Source organism: Talpa europaea (genome assembly GCF_964194135.1).
Source record: "Talpa europaea genome assembly, chromosome: 11".
NCBI lineage: Eukaryota > Metazoa > Chordata > Mammalia > Eulipotyphla > Talpidae > Talpa > Talpa europaea.
In genome coordinates, this window is record NC_140078.1 from 30,110,507 (window position 1) to 30,127,104 (window position 16,598).

Genomic DNA, 16,598 nt, shown 5'->3' on the forward strand with positions numbered 1-16,598 from the left:
TACCAAAATGATATACCCTGGGTATTTATTCTACATATATTATTTATTTGTATGAAACAACACCTTTAGAACTATATTCAGTAAAGTAGTTTTAATTAGGGAGAAACTGCAAATAATTGCCTAGAAAGGGAGTATATATAAATAACTATAGCAACTCTACACAATGAGCAAACTAAAACAACAATTAAAAACAAAGGAGGAAACTCAACATGGATGATATGGAACCAGCTAAACTGTTTTTTCAAACCGTTTTCCCATGAACCATACCAAAACAAAAATACCCACACATGATCTCTTAGCACACACATTTTTTATAACTGAAATTTCATGAAACAATACTTAGCTTTTTGCTCATAGTGCTTTGACCTATTCTATTGGATTCTTTATCTTTTATCCATTGCATTGAAAATATACTGCGTGTGACTCACTAAATTGACTTGAAACATTAGTATATGACTTGCCACAGTTTGAGGGAAAACTAACCTGCAAAACAAAGTTTATCTAAAATAAATGGCAAGGTGAAAAATATGTTTTAAGGTTACTGCTGTCATTTTAATGAATGACAAAGAGCACCATGAATGAGTATATTTATATATACACGGACTGTCTCTGAAATGTCTCAGAAACTGGCAATAGTAGTTTCTACTATAGAGGTTTATTAAAGGAGTTGAGAGGATGGAAACTTATTTTTAACATATAATCCTTTGGAAAATTCTGAATTTTGTTCTATTTTCATTTGTTTCCCACTTTTTAAAAATGAGTAGAAAACATGTATCTCAAGGGTAAAGTTTATCCCACAAAAAACTTTCAAAACTGTTTGAATTCTTATTAATAATTAAAACCTAGCAAGGGAAGTGCAAAGTTTGTTCAAATCCAATTAGAGAAAAAATTAAAATTTCAGTAAAAGAGCAACATTTTTTGTCACCAATGATATCTAAAAGTCTATAATTTGTTTTTTGATTATAGGGACTAAATCTGAAGTCATTCCATACATTAAAAATTAAAGTTTATGGCAACCATATTTCAAAAATGATTCTAATAATAATACAGTAGATGGCAGGTACTGTATCAGGATTTTTCCATGTGTCTTTATTATATGTAAAGGACCATAAATTCAAGGAACATACAGGGTACATGAGAGCCTAGAATGATACATCTGAGCCTAGGAAAGTGCTGTAATGTTCTTTGGTGTGGTCAAGCTCAAGTCTTATTTGCATTAAGAGATAATTCTGGACTACTCTGGGCAGTGGCTATGTTCCCTCAGTAGTGACTGCTGTCTATGTAAACCTCAGCTATGAATTTGAAAAGGAATTTTTTAAAGAAGGGCAAAGCCTAGGCTTTCTAAGATAGTGGGAATGTCAAACCCTAAAAAGATCTCCATCAGTAAACATTAAGAAATCCCAAAGCCATGCTAAAATAAATTCCCGACTTGGTTTAACAAATGAAAGATGGAGACGGGGAGTTGGCAGGAGTCTCTTCCACCAAAGGACTTCACAACACATCACATCACACACAAGTGTAATGTGAAAAACATCAACACTACACTACCTATCCTGTTCCAGTGCCAGAGACTGGTTACCTGAGCATAGGCTATACATGTGTTCCTCAAGAGTGACAGGATAATGGCATTGTTGAGACATTGGAAATGGATTTATACATAATCTTAGAGGTCAGGCTTTCTGAAATTTGTATTTAATGTTTCACCTACGAGTATACTGTCCATGGCCAGTTCTGCTTCAGACTAATATCCCTCCATTATATAAGACACACTTTAGCCACTGTGCAAAACTGTACTAGCCTGCTAGTGACATTTAAATTACCACTTTCAGTGGTTAATATTAGAGCTACAAGTTAACCCTTACATGATTGCTCCCTCCAAGATACCATATTCTCTTTTAAAATGATTCAAGTCTTCCTTTTAAGTCAAAGTTTCCTTACCAGAGTTGCAAACAAGTTTTTTCTATCCAAATGGATTCTCTTTCCTGTCCAGAGAAGCCCTGAGCCACCCTCGTCCCCTTTTTTAAATGTTGTTCTCCAATTGTTGTTAACAATCCCCAGCTGCACTAATGCCCACACCCATTTAAAACCTCTCTCCTGGCTTCACATCTCAGACTTTCTTGCAAGGAAATCAGAACTCTAAAATCAGAACCGTCTTCTGCTGGATGGTTGCCAAATCCTTAAACATAGGTTGAATGGTTTACCCTAAGATATTCTGCACAGTATTTAAGTTACTCCTTAGTGACTAAAGAGAAATTCACTTTTGAAATGGTAAGAATGAAGAACTGTAAATCGAACAGCCTCCACTTATCTTTATAGGTTTCCCCCCTATGATTGTTAGGTTCTTTATAATTCAGTAGGGAGTTGACACAAAGATGCTTTACTGTCCTGACATAGGATCCTTAAGACTCATGTTATACATGCCCCATTATAGCATTGAAGTAGCTTTGAGTTGGTTTGCTTCCCTGAAAAGCTTTCATCACTAAACTGCCTTGGGAGCCATGGGGATGAAGTCCTATAGCACCCCAGAAACACTAAGCCAAGCAAATAATTATTCTCTTTCCAACACTCTAATTTGTTCAAGACTAAAGAATTCTGACTAAAAGGAAAGAGATGTGGGTCAAATAGCATTATAAGCCATGAAGGAAAGACATTACAGTTCTCTTCCTGTTTTATCATTTTATTGTACTAGAAACTGCAGTTAAATAGGTGGCAACTGGCTGGGACTTGGAAGTTCTCCGAAGAAGAGAAAAAGCATTCAGGGAAATGAGTTTTATTAAAACATGACTTCATTCAGTCAACAACTTTTTTTATTTTTTAATTTTTTTAAAGATTTATTTATTTATGCATAGAAGAGCTGGGGTACAGGCCAGAGGTGTGGGGGGTGAGAGGACTCATCAGAGACAGAGTGGGGAACAGAACAGGCAGATTGCCTGAAATACACTGCTGAGGGGAGAGCGGGTGAAACAAGAGAGGTCTGCTGCACCATGTGGATTGCTCCCTGGCTGACCTGGGATCAAACTTGTGCTGTAGAGGCTGTGGACAGACAGCTTCATAGGTTGCGTCTTAACCCCTTGCGCCACCAGGGCGGCCCCAACAACTTTTTTTTTAATGATTTATTTCATCGTAGAGTGATCTCTATTACCCTTTGAGAAGATGAAAATGGACTATAAATTTGCTAAAATGTTTTTCCTGAGAGTTTTAGGAGGAGCACAGTAAAATAAATTACATAATCACTAGAATTCTGTTAACAAACCTTTGCATTCTTTATTTCAGATGGAAACCTATGTACAAAAATAAAAAACAAAAAACAAAACTTGCATGGTGAATTATAGATAGAACTAACTCAAGATGGAGAAGAAAATTACAAATGAAAATCTATTTCCAATTTTTAAAAAGTGTATTAGTGATATTTAGAGGAAGAAAAGTTCTGTCAAACAAAGTAGATTATAGATACTTGTAATCAACATCTCTGTTTTAAAATGAAAACAAATTCTGAAAAATATAAATTTCAGAGCACAACCTCACAGATTAATGCAATTGTTAAAATGCTTAAATATTGTGTCTGCCAGATGCACCTTACACCTAAATAAATTACTTACTTTGCTTCCCTCCTTAATCATCCTTAAATAAAAATCAGGATCCAGCCTATCTCTGAAGACCATGGTGAAGATGTAACAATCCCAAAGCACTGCTATTCTCTATCCCACTAAAGAAATAAGCCTTCAATCATGACATTGTGCCCTCTTATAGAACAATTTTAGTTATATTTTTAAGACAAGTTCTTAACATCATATATATTTCCATAAGTAGCTCTTTTCTCACTGCAAGTCTAGCAGCTAATTTGCCTTGTCTTTGAGGATTATTTTTATGATCATGAGCCCAGCAGAATTATCAGTCATAGAAGATATGTTCCATGGAAATAAGTGATATTTCTGGGGTCCCATGAATGAAGCTCCTTTTAAGTATCTGTGTTTATACATGCTCACCAAATTTTTAATGCCAGTAAAGACAAAAGATGATTTGGAATTTTAACTTACAGTAGAATTATCATTTATCTTTTTGATGGTTCAGGAAGCATCAATTCAATCTAAGACTGAAAGTTTTTAAACCACAGCATGTATTGGTAAGGATGACAAAAACTAGTAAACCTAGTTTTGAAAGAGGCAGGGGGAGGAAGGGATGGTGAGGGGGTAACAGCATGTTTAAGTTCTAACTGGCAAGTGAAGAACACTGTGATTTGATAGAGCTAGATCTAAAATGATAAAGAGACTCATTATCCTTTAAGGTAATTATGTAAGAAACTGAAAAAAATTCTTACAGAAGAAATAATGTGCTATGCCATTTATTTGGAATTTAGACAAGGCCACATGGGGACTTCAAAGGTATTGGTAACAAGCACTTGCTTAAGCTGGGTGACGGGTCCACAGGTGTTCATTTTATTATTATCCTTTATAAATCACAAATTAACTACATTCTCCTTTTAAAAGTACATGAAACATTTCATAGCAAAGAGGAAAAAAAAAACAGAATAGGGGGTAGCTAGATGACTGAAAGCAATATTCTGAACAAAATTTAACTTTCACCATCATAAACATATTTCTGGATAGCAAAGAACTTGATGTTATTCTGAGTAGGTGAGGTAACAATGGGAAAGTAACATTTACCATGTGTGCTCATCAGATGATCAAGCTGTGCTTAAATCATCAAGCTGTGCTTAAATCTTTAGGATGAAGGAGTCCATCACGGGCGTAGCACAAAGGTTACTGGCCAAACACAGTCTTTTAAGCCCTAATAACCTCTATGACTTCTGTACTGAATTGCTTAAGATTTTCCTTAAATATCTGGAGTCTGTTTCTCATTGATCCCCACACTCACTGCTTCCTACTAACCACTTTAAGGAAAGAATCCTATATTTCACGGGGAATGTCAGACTCTCCTCAGCACAGCAAGGGGAACTTATAAGAAAAGAATTATATCCATATAGTGAGACCTATAGTTTATGCCGTGTATTTGCATATATTCTAATTACCTGTATTGAAACACAAGCTTAAAACAGAAAAGGACTCTTTTTTTTCCCACTGAAAGGCTTGATGTATCTGTGTACATGATTATCAACCATATTACATACACCAGCTTTTATAAAGCACTTCTGTAGAGGCCTGGAAAATACATGTAATTGTACTTTAGCAGGTAAAAATATATATTTTTTTTAATTTAAAAGCTGAGAGAAAACTAATTCTTTTCAGCTGCTCCATTCTAGACACAAACATTTGCTTTGTGTTAAATCAGGTTTGTAGGCTGAATTTTGTCAGCATCTCATGATAGGGGTGGGGTGTAGGAGGTGGTGGGATGGTGTGGCAAACACATTCATATTCAAATTGTCCTTTTACAAGAATGTTTGCAGAGACTGTCTCCAAATCTTCTTGTTCCAGAATACTCATCATTATCCAACATTTCTGTCCTGTATTTCTTGTTTTTTCCCTAAGAGCATATGAGGATATCTTATGTGCCATTACATTATTCTGGAAGAGTGGTTGATTTCTTTTAAAATCTCTGCCTAATAATCAACAAGGAAATTCCATTTGGCACTTAATTCATTTATCCAATAATTATTGGATGACTACTATGGAGGGTAAATACAAAGTTGGGTATGACACAGTCCCTGTCCTCAAATGATTTAATCTGGTGGTGTTATTCTCAGAAGCAGTGATATCTTCTAATAAATTGAAAAGATATTTCAAACCCCTGTAGCCTCCATGTGAGTCACTGGGAATAAAAAATGATATATTCCTTTTAAATAATGGGGTTCAGAAAAAAAAATGTTAGGAGGGGTTGGCCTAGAGGAAGGGTAGACAATTTAACACATGTCTGGGATGTGCCCTGGTGAGAGTTACAAGGGATGCCAAATGCGTGTTGCAAAAAGAGCACAAGGAAGGAACAAATCCTCTGATGGAAGGGCTTCCAAAGGATTCCAAGAAGATTTCTATCTATCCCGGTTCATAAAGAAATAAAGTAACTGGCACCAGGCATTCCAAGCACAGGTAAAAACACATGAAAGTTAGTGGGGAAGAATATGGCCCCTTGGAAGAAAACCAAGCAATCTGGAGTGACCAGACTTAATACTTTGGGAATGAGTGAAGGAAATGATGGACTAGTCAGAAATCACACTGTAACTGTGTTTTGGGGTGAGATCAAGGCAGGGCTTTCCCCAACACATTAAGTAGTTCCCATCAACCTTCTAGGGAAGTGAACAGCAGAGGTTTCATGTGTGTGTGTATGCACAGTGTGACAGTAAGAGATAAAGTTTTTATATATATATTTTATATTCATAGAAAGTTATTCAACATTTACCATATGTAAACTGATCACATATACTAATACAGTTCTTTTTTTAAAATTTTTTTTAAAGATTTATTTATGCTACAAGAACTGGGGTACAGCCAGAGGTGTGGGGCATGAGAGGATTCAGCAGAGACAGGGTGGGGAGCAGAACAGGCAGATCTACTGAAATACACTGCTGAGGAGAGCAGTGAGTAAGACAGGAGAGGTCTGCTGTGCCATGTGGGCCACCTCTCTGGCCGGGGATTAACTCGTGCTCCAGTAGCTGCGGATAGCTTTATAGTACTACATCGTAACCCCTTGCACTACCAGGTAGACCCCTATACTAATGTAGCTCTTGTTTTGACCACTATCTCTCTGATCCTCGGATTGTGGAATTCTGTGTCCAATTAAGTCAGTTCTCATTTTTGTCATTTCTGCTTCATGACAGTCTACTTCTCTTCTGACCACCCCTGTTTTTGAACCCATAGCTAGGTTCTCTGGGTCAGCCATAGTTATGTTTAAAGAAAGAAGTCTGTTGGAAGTGTGGAAGTAGGAGATGAATAGAGTTGGGGAAGCTAAGGAGGCAACCTGGAAAAAATGTTATAAGGGACTTCAGAGTAGAATAGCAGTGATCATATTTGTCCCAGAATATCCCAAGGAGAAGAACCAGGACCACAGATGCAAACTGAAGTCTAATTGTCTGAGCTACCTAAAGATGCAGCAGAACCCCTTGATTTGTCATTGTAGTTTCTGGGGCAAATTAGAGAGTCATTTGGCTGTAAGAGGATTTAGAGGTTTATTAGAATTGTTGCATAATTTATTAAAAAAATGTAGTAGTTTAAAACTAAAGACATATATTATCTTAGTTTTTGTGGTTGAGGAATTGAGGTGTGGCATTATTGGGTGGTTACTGCCCTCTCATGAGATTTCAGTCAAGAAATTTGCCTAGGGCTGCAGTCATATGATGGCTCACTCAAATCTGAGACTATTGGCAGGAAGCCCCAGTGCTTCACTGGGTTGGAAAGAAGGTCAATTTTTTTGCCATGTGGGCCTCTCCATAATGTTGTATAAGTATCTTAATGACATGGTAGTTGGTCTTTCTGAGAGAATGACCCAAGAGAGAGCAAAAAAAAGAAGCCACAATGCCTCTTGTGACCTAACCTCAGAAGTCATACATTATCACTTTAACATATTCTTACATATTGGAAGAGTCTCAAGGAAAGGGGAATTAAGTTCCACTTCTTGAAAACAATTTATGGATGAAGCAATTGTAACAATGTCACAGAAGGGGACTTTGAAAGTTCCTTCATACCTGAGATTATCCAACTCTATTCATCAATCAGCAAACAAAGGACAAATCTTGACAGTGCCCTGTATTTGAGTCATCCCACCCTGGAAGTAGTTCATTGGAATTCTTGCAACTGATGTATTTGTCAAGAGGAGAAACTTAGTAATGAATTATTGTAAATGCCATCAAGTGGCAGTGAGATTTGATTGAAGTTGTTTTTGTGGTGTAATAGAAACACTATTATTTTCAGAAAAGAGAGTTTAAATAGGAAAAATTAAAGTGAAATACTGTTTTGATTATACTACTCTTGGTACAAACAGTTGAACAATGTATAGAACTTACTTTTTTTAATTTAGGGAATTGGTTTGTTTTATTTGGAAGCATAGGATAAAAGACTTTTCATCATTTCTGGTTACTAGATATTACTAAGCATTAAGCAATCACAAGTTTATGAAGTTACTTTTCATGAGAATTTTATAAAGCAATAAAAGAGAAATCATGGTCCAAACATGAAGCAAATTAAGTTGTGGCTGCTTTGGAGTACTGGTAGAATAGCACAGGAGACTACACTTGAACTTGATCTTTGAAATTTTTTCCTTTTATAAGCAGAGGTTTATGATAAAACCTTTCTCCATTATTGATCGATCCAGTCTTCCAAAACTGGGATCTACAGTGAACAATATTTACAAAATCTTGATACTGTCAATGATGATTACTAAATGTAACTGTTTTATACTCTAACCAGAGTATAAAAGACAACTATAATTATAGGTTAAAATGCAAATGTAAGTAACCATGACAGTAATAGTGAGATGATAGTTTTGAGTTGAGGAAGAAAACAGAAAAAGAGTGTCTGAATTTATCTAAATTTTATAGTTGAAGGAGTGAGGGATGATTGATAGGGTTCAAATAAAGTTGATACATCAAGAAATAATGTGTTACCCTGCTGATTCAGTAACTACAAAACAGATCCCAGTATGTACACAGCTAGCAAAGGACAAAATAAAATCAAACAAATGCCCAGCACAACTTGTGGGAAAATTAGAACAGTTTAACCCCTTAAGTTACTGCCTGAAATATTAAAAATAAAATAAAATAAAATAAAATAAAATAAAATAGTGACACCTCAAGTGGCAAAGTGGGCAGACTAAAAAAAGTAACACATGGAAACATAAGACCTCAAAAGAAGATAACATCTCATGGTGAGAACAACTCTCTCCAAAATCCAAATACAAAACGAAGACTATCTCCCTTATCAGATATGGTTCAGAACTGCTATAATAAAGAAACTCAAAGAGGTAGAAGAAAACTCAGACAAATCAAAGAAATATAAGAGAATTAGAAATGCTAATCAAAGAAACACAACAAAAGCTCAGAAATAAAATCAATGAAAAGACAGAAATTGATCTTTAAATATGAAAAATAACAAATTCAGCAGGTAAAGAGCATAATAAATGACATCAAGAATTCTAGAGAGTCAGACAAAAACATACCCTGAAAGCTGATCCTATATATGGGGTATAGAGAAGGTGAGGAGGGGTGGGTAGGTGTAAAAATGGAGGAGGGGCTAACACAAAGTCATATGGTGATAGGAAACCATGGTGACAATACCTGAGGGAAGAAATCATATATTGTCCAAAAAATAACAATGTATAAAAAAAGGACTTATATTTTATTTATTATTTTTTTTTATAGAGGCATGTTTTTATTTATTTTGTTTGTTTGTTTGTTTTGTTTATACATGCACTGGGTACAGTCAGAAGCACGGGAGGGTGAGAGAATTCACCAGAGCCAGAGTGGGGAGCAGAGCAGGCAGAAGGACCGAAGTACACCGCTGAGGGGAGCAGCGGGCGGCAGGAGAGGCCTGCGCACCATGTGGGACCCTCCTCCGATGGCCGGGGAGCAGCCGGGGATCAAACCAGCGCCGCAGAGGCCGGGGGCAGCTTCGCAACCCAGCGCTCAACCGCTGCGCCACCGGGGAGGCCCAGGACTTATATTTTAAAATTTAAATAAATAAATAACTCGAGTCAGTTATGGAAGTAAAACAGATCAATGTAAGATTTAATCAGTAACCTCAAATATAGTAATGCATTAAAGAGACTGGTGGAAGAAGAGAGAGAAATGAGAGGTAACAAAAATAAGAGGCAATTTGAGAAATATCCAATACCACTATGAAAACCAAATTAGAATAATGTGTATCTCAGAAGGAAAGGGGGAGAAAAGGCAGAACAGAGACCCTATTCAAGGAATAGGGAAGGATTAATGCAAATTCATGATGCAAAAAGAATACACACTAAGAAGGAAGAGTTCAAATAGATAATCCAACCTTATTACTTAATGAACTAGAAAAAAAAATGAAACCAAAGGCTAACAGAAGGAACAAAATAATAAAAGAGTATAAATAAATTAATAGACGTAAAATAAAAAGTTAATTTAAAAGATCAATGACTCCAAAAGCTGGTTCTTTGAAAAAACAAATAAAACAGACAAACCCCTAGGTACAATCACTAAGAAAAAATGGGAGAAAACACTAATAAATAGAATCAGAAGTAAAAGAGGAGAAATTATGACAGACAACTCAGAAATTCAGAAGGTCATAAGAGACTATGAACAGCTTTATGCCAACACTTTAGAAAAGTTGAAAGAATTCGATGAGTTTTTAGAAGCATACAATCTTCCAAGACAATTAGATTTCTTTCTTCCAGGAAGAAATAGAAAACCTGAACAGATCAATTACAAGAAATGAAATTGAAACAGTCATCAAAACTCTCCCAAAAAACAAAACCCATTGCCAGATGGTGTCAAGTAAGTTCTACTGAACTTTCAAAGAGGAACTAACATATCTTCTCAAAGTCTCCTAAAAATTGAGGAAGAGGAAATGCTTCCAAATACATTTTATGAGGTCAACAGTGCACTGTTACCAAAAACAGACAAGGGCATCACACAAAAAAGAAAACTATAGACCAATATCCCTGACAAATACACATGAGATCTCTGAGATCTGATTTGTCCCTTCCATCTTGTGAGGACACTGCAAAAATGAAGCAGCCTGTAAATCAGAAATCAGGCCCTTACAGAATGCTGAGTATGCTTATGCCCTGATCTTGGAACTCTCAGCCTCCAGAACTTTGAGAAATAAATTTCTGTTGTTTATAAAGCCCCACCCCACCTTCCCAAATATAATAAAAAATAGCATATAGGGCCCCTGCTAGATTACATGGCATATTTATGCAGAATTTAAAAATGCCCCTTCTTGATGAATGGATTAGAAAATCCACTCTGGGTGAGTGGACTAGAAACGGGCACTCATGTGGGAGAAGCAGAACCCATATGTTCATTCCTTGGTAAATGGAGGATTGGTTGGATTTCATCCTCGCTTGTGTACTTGGCTAGAAACAAAACCATATGCCTGGATGGACATCTACAGATTTGCAAAATGCTCTTTTGACTCTTTCTGACCATAGTGCTATGAGTAGGTCAGGGCAGACATGCTTATTTGACAAATAAGGAAGTGGCATGAACAGTAAGAATGGTGCATGGAAGTGTTAGAGCTAATAAGTAACAAAGTCAGGAAAGTCTTCTAGGCCAGTAGCTCTTCAGAGAGTTCTGATTCCTTTCTGGGAGGGGAAATAGGAAGGAGCTTCTTTCTATGTTACTGTTAATGTGTTATAGATGATTTCAAAGATTCTGTGGACTAAAGAAAGGGATAAATAATGGTGCAACAGTCTCAATATTGGAATTTGGTAAAGGATTATGGTGCAATAGTCTCAATATTAGATCTTGGTAAAGGTCCTGTAAACCAATTTGAAAATTATAACTCAAATCACATGCTCAGAAATGAATATTTCTTTTTTACATGTTTACTATGCAAAAAAGAGTAGTAGGGCCTCCCCAGTGGCGCAGCAGGTTGAGCGCAGCACTGTGAAGCTGTCCATAGCCTCTGCAATGCGGGTTTGATTCCCAGTCGGCCAGGGAGCTACCCACATGGCATGGCAGACCTCTCCTGTCTTGCCCGCTGCTCCCCTCAGCAGTGTTTTAAGTCTTTCTGCCTGTTCTGCTCCCTGCTCTTTCTCTGGTGAATTCTCTCACCCTCCCGTGCTTCTGGCCTATACCTCCGTTCTTGTATAAATAAATCTTTGGGAAAAAAAAGAGTAGTAGACTACAGATGACTATATATAATAGATCATCATTGCCTTCCCATCATTTATTAACTTAAGGATATAAATCTTTCATGTCTTGAAAATATGAAAGACAAACACGTAACATACACATCCAACTTACCAAGAAGTGTCTGCTTGTTCTGGGTGGAGTCAGGCTCTGCAGAACATCTGCAAGATCGGAGAACAATCACACCTCCCAGCACTCCGTCTTCACTGGCCAAGAAAGGTGAACCTAGGCAGAAACCACTAGGGGTGATTTTTCGGTGAATTTTACTTTTTTAAGTTTCAATTTTCATTTGATTACTTGAACAAAAAATGTTGTATAAATAAGATATTGAAAGATGGCCATTTGCTGACAATCACTATTGTTCATACCTGGTATAGGATTGATAGCAAAGGAAGATGTATGCCCAAATAGGGGCCATTTGGCAAAGACAGTGTCAGATGCCGCCAAGAAGACTTGAGTGGGGGTGGAGCACATATTACTGTGTTCAGAATAGAATTGGAAACACTACCAGATTAAAGAACCAAAACACAAATACAGGAAAAAATGCTCAGCAACTCCCTTTGATCAGCTCTTAGGGATCACTTACCAGGCTCTCACTGCTGTAAAGGCCATGCCACCAAAAGCTTTGATTTACAACCTTAAATTCAATTTTAAACAATAAGCCACAAACTTTATTACAAACATTTAAAAATGCTCCTGATGGTTTACACAAATAAGGATGAAACTGTATTTCTCAGAGTCTGGTGGTTAGAAACAACCAGGCCTCTTTGAAATCTCACACACTGAGCTATTGTGAGCATTTCAAGAACACTACAGTCTAAAACCCCTCATTTTTCCTCCCCAAGGACATCTTCAAACATCTGGCATAGCAAGGAAGCACGTGGAAAACAAATGCAAAATTAACCCAAGCACTATCAAAGAAAGTACTAAAATAAAAACCAAGCAAATTGGATTTGGGGGGAGCTTCTGGTTAAACTTAGTAGATTAAACACATACATTTATCTCCACTGCTTCCCCAAATCCCAGAAAACTGAGGGAAGTAGTTGCTCACCAAGAGATCTGTGAAAGATGAAACCTGTTTCCACAGGGTGGTGGTATGGAGTGGGGGGGAGGGTGGAGGTTTGGAGTCACCTATAAGAAGCCACCCAGGTTTGTCATAAAACCCAAAGGGTCAGAAATTGAAGGCTTCAAGTTCCTTCTAAGGCAGGCATGCAGGGTGGGACTAAAATGAAGATGGTTGAAAGTATCCTGCATATCCTCTAGACCTATCCAGTTCACAACTACAAGCTAAGAATATTTACTTTACATTTTACAGGGTTATTTTCAAAAAAAGGAAGAGAAAGATAAGTATCTGTGATAAGGACCATGATGTAGCCCCCAAATCTAAAATTGTTAATTGCTGTTCCTTTAAAGCAAGTTTGTCAACCCTTGATCTACAGCTCCAGCTTTCAATCTCCTCCTCAACTCTTTAGAAGCCAGAATATTTACTGTCTAGAGAGGCTGAAACAGAAAACTTGAGACTTGGAGGCATCAAATTAGCCCAGTACAGGAGAGCATCTCCTTACTGAAATCAGGGAGCTGAAGTGAAAGTCTTTATGCTAACTGGTGAAGTACCCAACTCCCTTCACCTAGAGGCTCACAGCTTACCAAAAAGCCAGACTGATATCTTCTAGGAAGAAATTAGATAATTCCTTTTGAGCCACTCAATCAGCTTAATCAGCACAAGAATAAGGACCTACTTGAGAGACTGTCAAACTATTGCTTGTCCTTGCCTTCTAGTACAGGCTTTAGATGCCAAGAATGACTGATACACAGATTTTTTTTCAGTTCAGCTTCTTGGTACATAACTGTTAAAGAGTACAGACAACCTAGGTTCATTAGATGTTTCAGGCAGGCCTTTAGGAAAGACACAGAACAAAACAAGCAAAACAATAAACACAGGGAAAACTTAGGCATTGAGTAGAGGAAACATTAACGACAACAAAAATGTTATAAGGACAAAGATAAAATATAAGAAAAAAATCAGAACAGACCAGAAGGTCCAATATCCGAATAATAGTAATCACACAAAGAAATAAGATTTCAAAGAAAATAAGTTAAAAACATTTCCAAGAATGAAGGATGAGTGCTCAAACTCAAAAAAGGCTTATCAACCTCCCACCACAATTCATGAAAAAAAAAAAAAAAGAGTACCATGGAGATATATCATGGTGAAATATCAAAATACTAAAGACAGTGAGAAAGGCATAAAAATTTCCCAGTGGGAAAAAAAAGATCATGTGAAAAACAAGGCAACATAGTAACATCAGATTTCTCAACATAACACTGAAAATTATGATGTTAAGAGGCACTCTCTTCAAAATGCTGAGGGAAAATTATTTCTAACTTAGAATTCTATATCTGGCTAAAATGTCAATCAAGTATGAGTGTTAGAATAATGCTCTACAAAATCTCAAAAATTTACCCTTCAGTCACTCCTTCTCAGAAAGCTGGTAGGAAAATCTTGGCAAAATATGGGGTTGGGGGGAAGATCTGGAAACAGGATACAAAACAAAAGAAAATACAGGGATTCCTGGATGATACAAGGCAACACAGGAAGCTCAGAGGGTCAACAGTACAAATTGGAGCAGGAAGTCAGAAGAATCTGGAAAGGAAAAAAAAAAAGAAAAAAAAAAAAGAATCTGGAAAGGTATTTCCAAGGGCAAAAAAAAAAAAATTAAACTTAGAGAACATATGTTGAATTTGGAAATATTAAGAGGAAATGTTCAGATTTTGAAGTAAGCTTGAGAACGAAAGAAGATATTGGTACAAAAAAACCCTAAAAAACAATGAAGTAGACATTCACTACAGAAAAATTAAGAATTTGTGTAAGAAAGGAAACAGAATCACAATATAGCTCAGATGTCAAAAGAGAGAATGAAAGATGAAAACTCACAAAGATCACGAGCTAAAAAAGAGAGATGTAATGCATTAACAAGGAAGATATATGTAGTTTGGGATTGGAAGTAAAAGGAAATTAAATCCTCACATTCCCCAGTGTGAAAATGAAAATATCTAAATTTGATATCAAATAATATCTGAAGTTGGAAAATCAGGAAATAGTAGAAGATGCATATTCTGTTGAATCATACATGTAAGTTCTAGAGGAAGTAGCTAAGAGAGCAAAAAGAGAGAGAGTTAAAAGTAATGGTCTCACTCATAGCAGGAATTTAGAAAACCTGAATAAGAGACCAGGAAAAAGAATAATTAACACAAAGTAAAAATCAAAATCAACAAGCAACTATAAACCAGAGACACACTACTGGGAGCGGCAGCCGGGGGGGGGGGGTAGGGAGGTGGCAGGGAGGGGCAGGGAGAGAAAGGACTAGTGTCAAAACAAGGGGGGGTGCAATTGTATGGGGAATATAACCAAAATGAAAATGCATACATAGTGCAAAATGTATGTATGTAAATGAAAAATGATATAAAAATCATATAAAATAAAATATTAAAAAAAAAGTAATAGCTTTAAGAGGAAACTGAGGGTGGGTGGGACAGAAAATTACTCATTTTCATTATAAGCCTGGGGTATTTTTTTTATCTTTTTAAGCCACACGAATGCATTGCTTTGCAAATAAAAACAATATAAATTGAAACTGTGGAGCTACTTTTTTAATCCTTAGCTTTATATCGAAGGGAGAAGAAAACGTGGAATTCACAGTCATTGAGTACCCCACGCTGGGTAGCATTTTATTATCATTGGGCTTTGTTATCATGAGGCTTGGAGAGGTACAATGACTTGCCATTACCATGTTACAGCTGAATAGGGAATGTTACTTTCTCCCTTCATCTGAGTCCATGGTGCTTTATTGCTTTGTTATAATGACTCTCAAGGAATGAGAAACTAGATAAACCCACCTTTCAACCACTGCTGCATACCTCACCCCACCAGCTCTCACACTAAGCACCTGTAAAATCATTCCTTTCCACATTAAATCTGGAACTTCTCCTGGATTTCTTATAACTAATCCAAGCTCAAAACCTTCCACCTCTTTCCTATCTAAAGATTCAACACTTCAAATCATGCCAAATTCTGTACATTATAACTATCTTTGCACTTGTCAGCCATCACTCCCTTTATTTCTACTGACAAGACCGTCAATATACTTTCATTTTACTGGAAACACTACAGTAAATTTCAAAGCTCTAATCACTAAAATCTCCTAATTCAATAAATATCTACTATGCACTGGATTCTTTTATGCACTAGCAGTGAATAAAATGAAGATTAAAAAAAAAAGAAGCTCACAAATCAGTAAGTAAATCCAGCCACACAGTAGTAAGTGCTGTCTAGAAAATAAAGCCTGGTAAATGGAGGGCGTGATTGGCACGAAGCCTTCTTTATTATATCAAGGACTTGAGAAGGCATCTTTTGATAAGTAGTTAGACATGTAAAGTTCTAGGGAAAGAACATTCTAGGGAGATGATGCAGACATCCTAAGTTGAGAAGGAGGTTGGGTGTTCAGAAAATAAAAAGGTTAGAATGTGGCAAGAGCAAAGTGAGAGAGAGGAAAGAGTTCAGAAAGCAGCAACCAGGCCATGTAGGGTTACAGAAGGTGTTGTGAATATAGCAAGGAGTTTGGAATTTCAAATGTGAGGAAAAGACAATGGAGAGTTTTAACCAGGACAATGACAGATTTTTATTTGTACTTGTAAAAGACTACTCTGCAGTACAGAATGGGTTGTTAGGGCAACGGTGGAAGTTAACCACTAAGGTATCTGCTGTGGCTGTACAGTTGAGAGGAGACAGTGGCTTAAGAGAGCCTAGTGGCAATGGAGACTC

General features: G+C 36.7%; 1 protein-coding gene across 3 annotated transcripts in view; it reads right to left on the reverse strand.

Annotated features, from left to right (window-relative positions):
* TASP1 (taspase 1) overlaps positions 1-16,598 on the reverse strand; it is a gene marked incomplete at both ends in the record, with an annotated part of 220,137 nt that overhangs the window by 36,541 nt on the left and 166,998 nt on the right. For all 3 annotated transcript variants that reach the window (XM_084247263.1, XM_084247262.1, XM_084247261.1), the window contains one exon: positions 11,891-12,001. In XM_084247263.1, the coding sequence (XP_084103389.1) occupies positions 11,891-12,001 (111 nt within the window). The remainder of the gene's footprint in view (positions 1-11,890; positions 12,002-16,598) is intronic.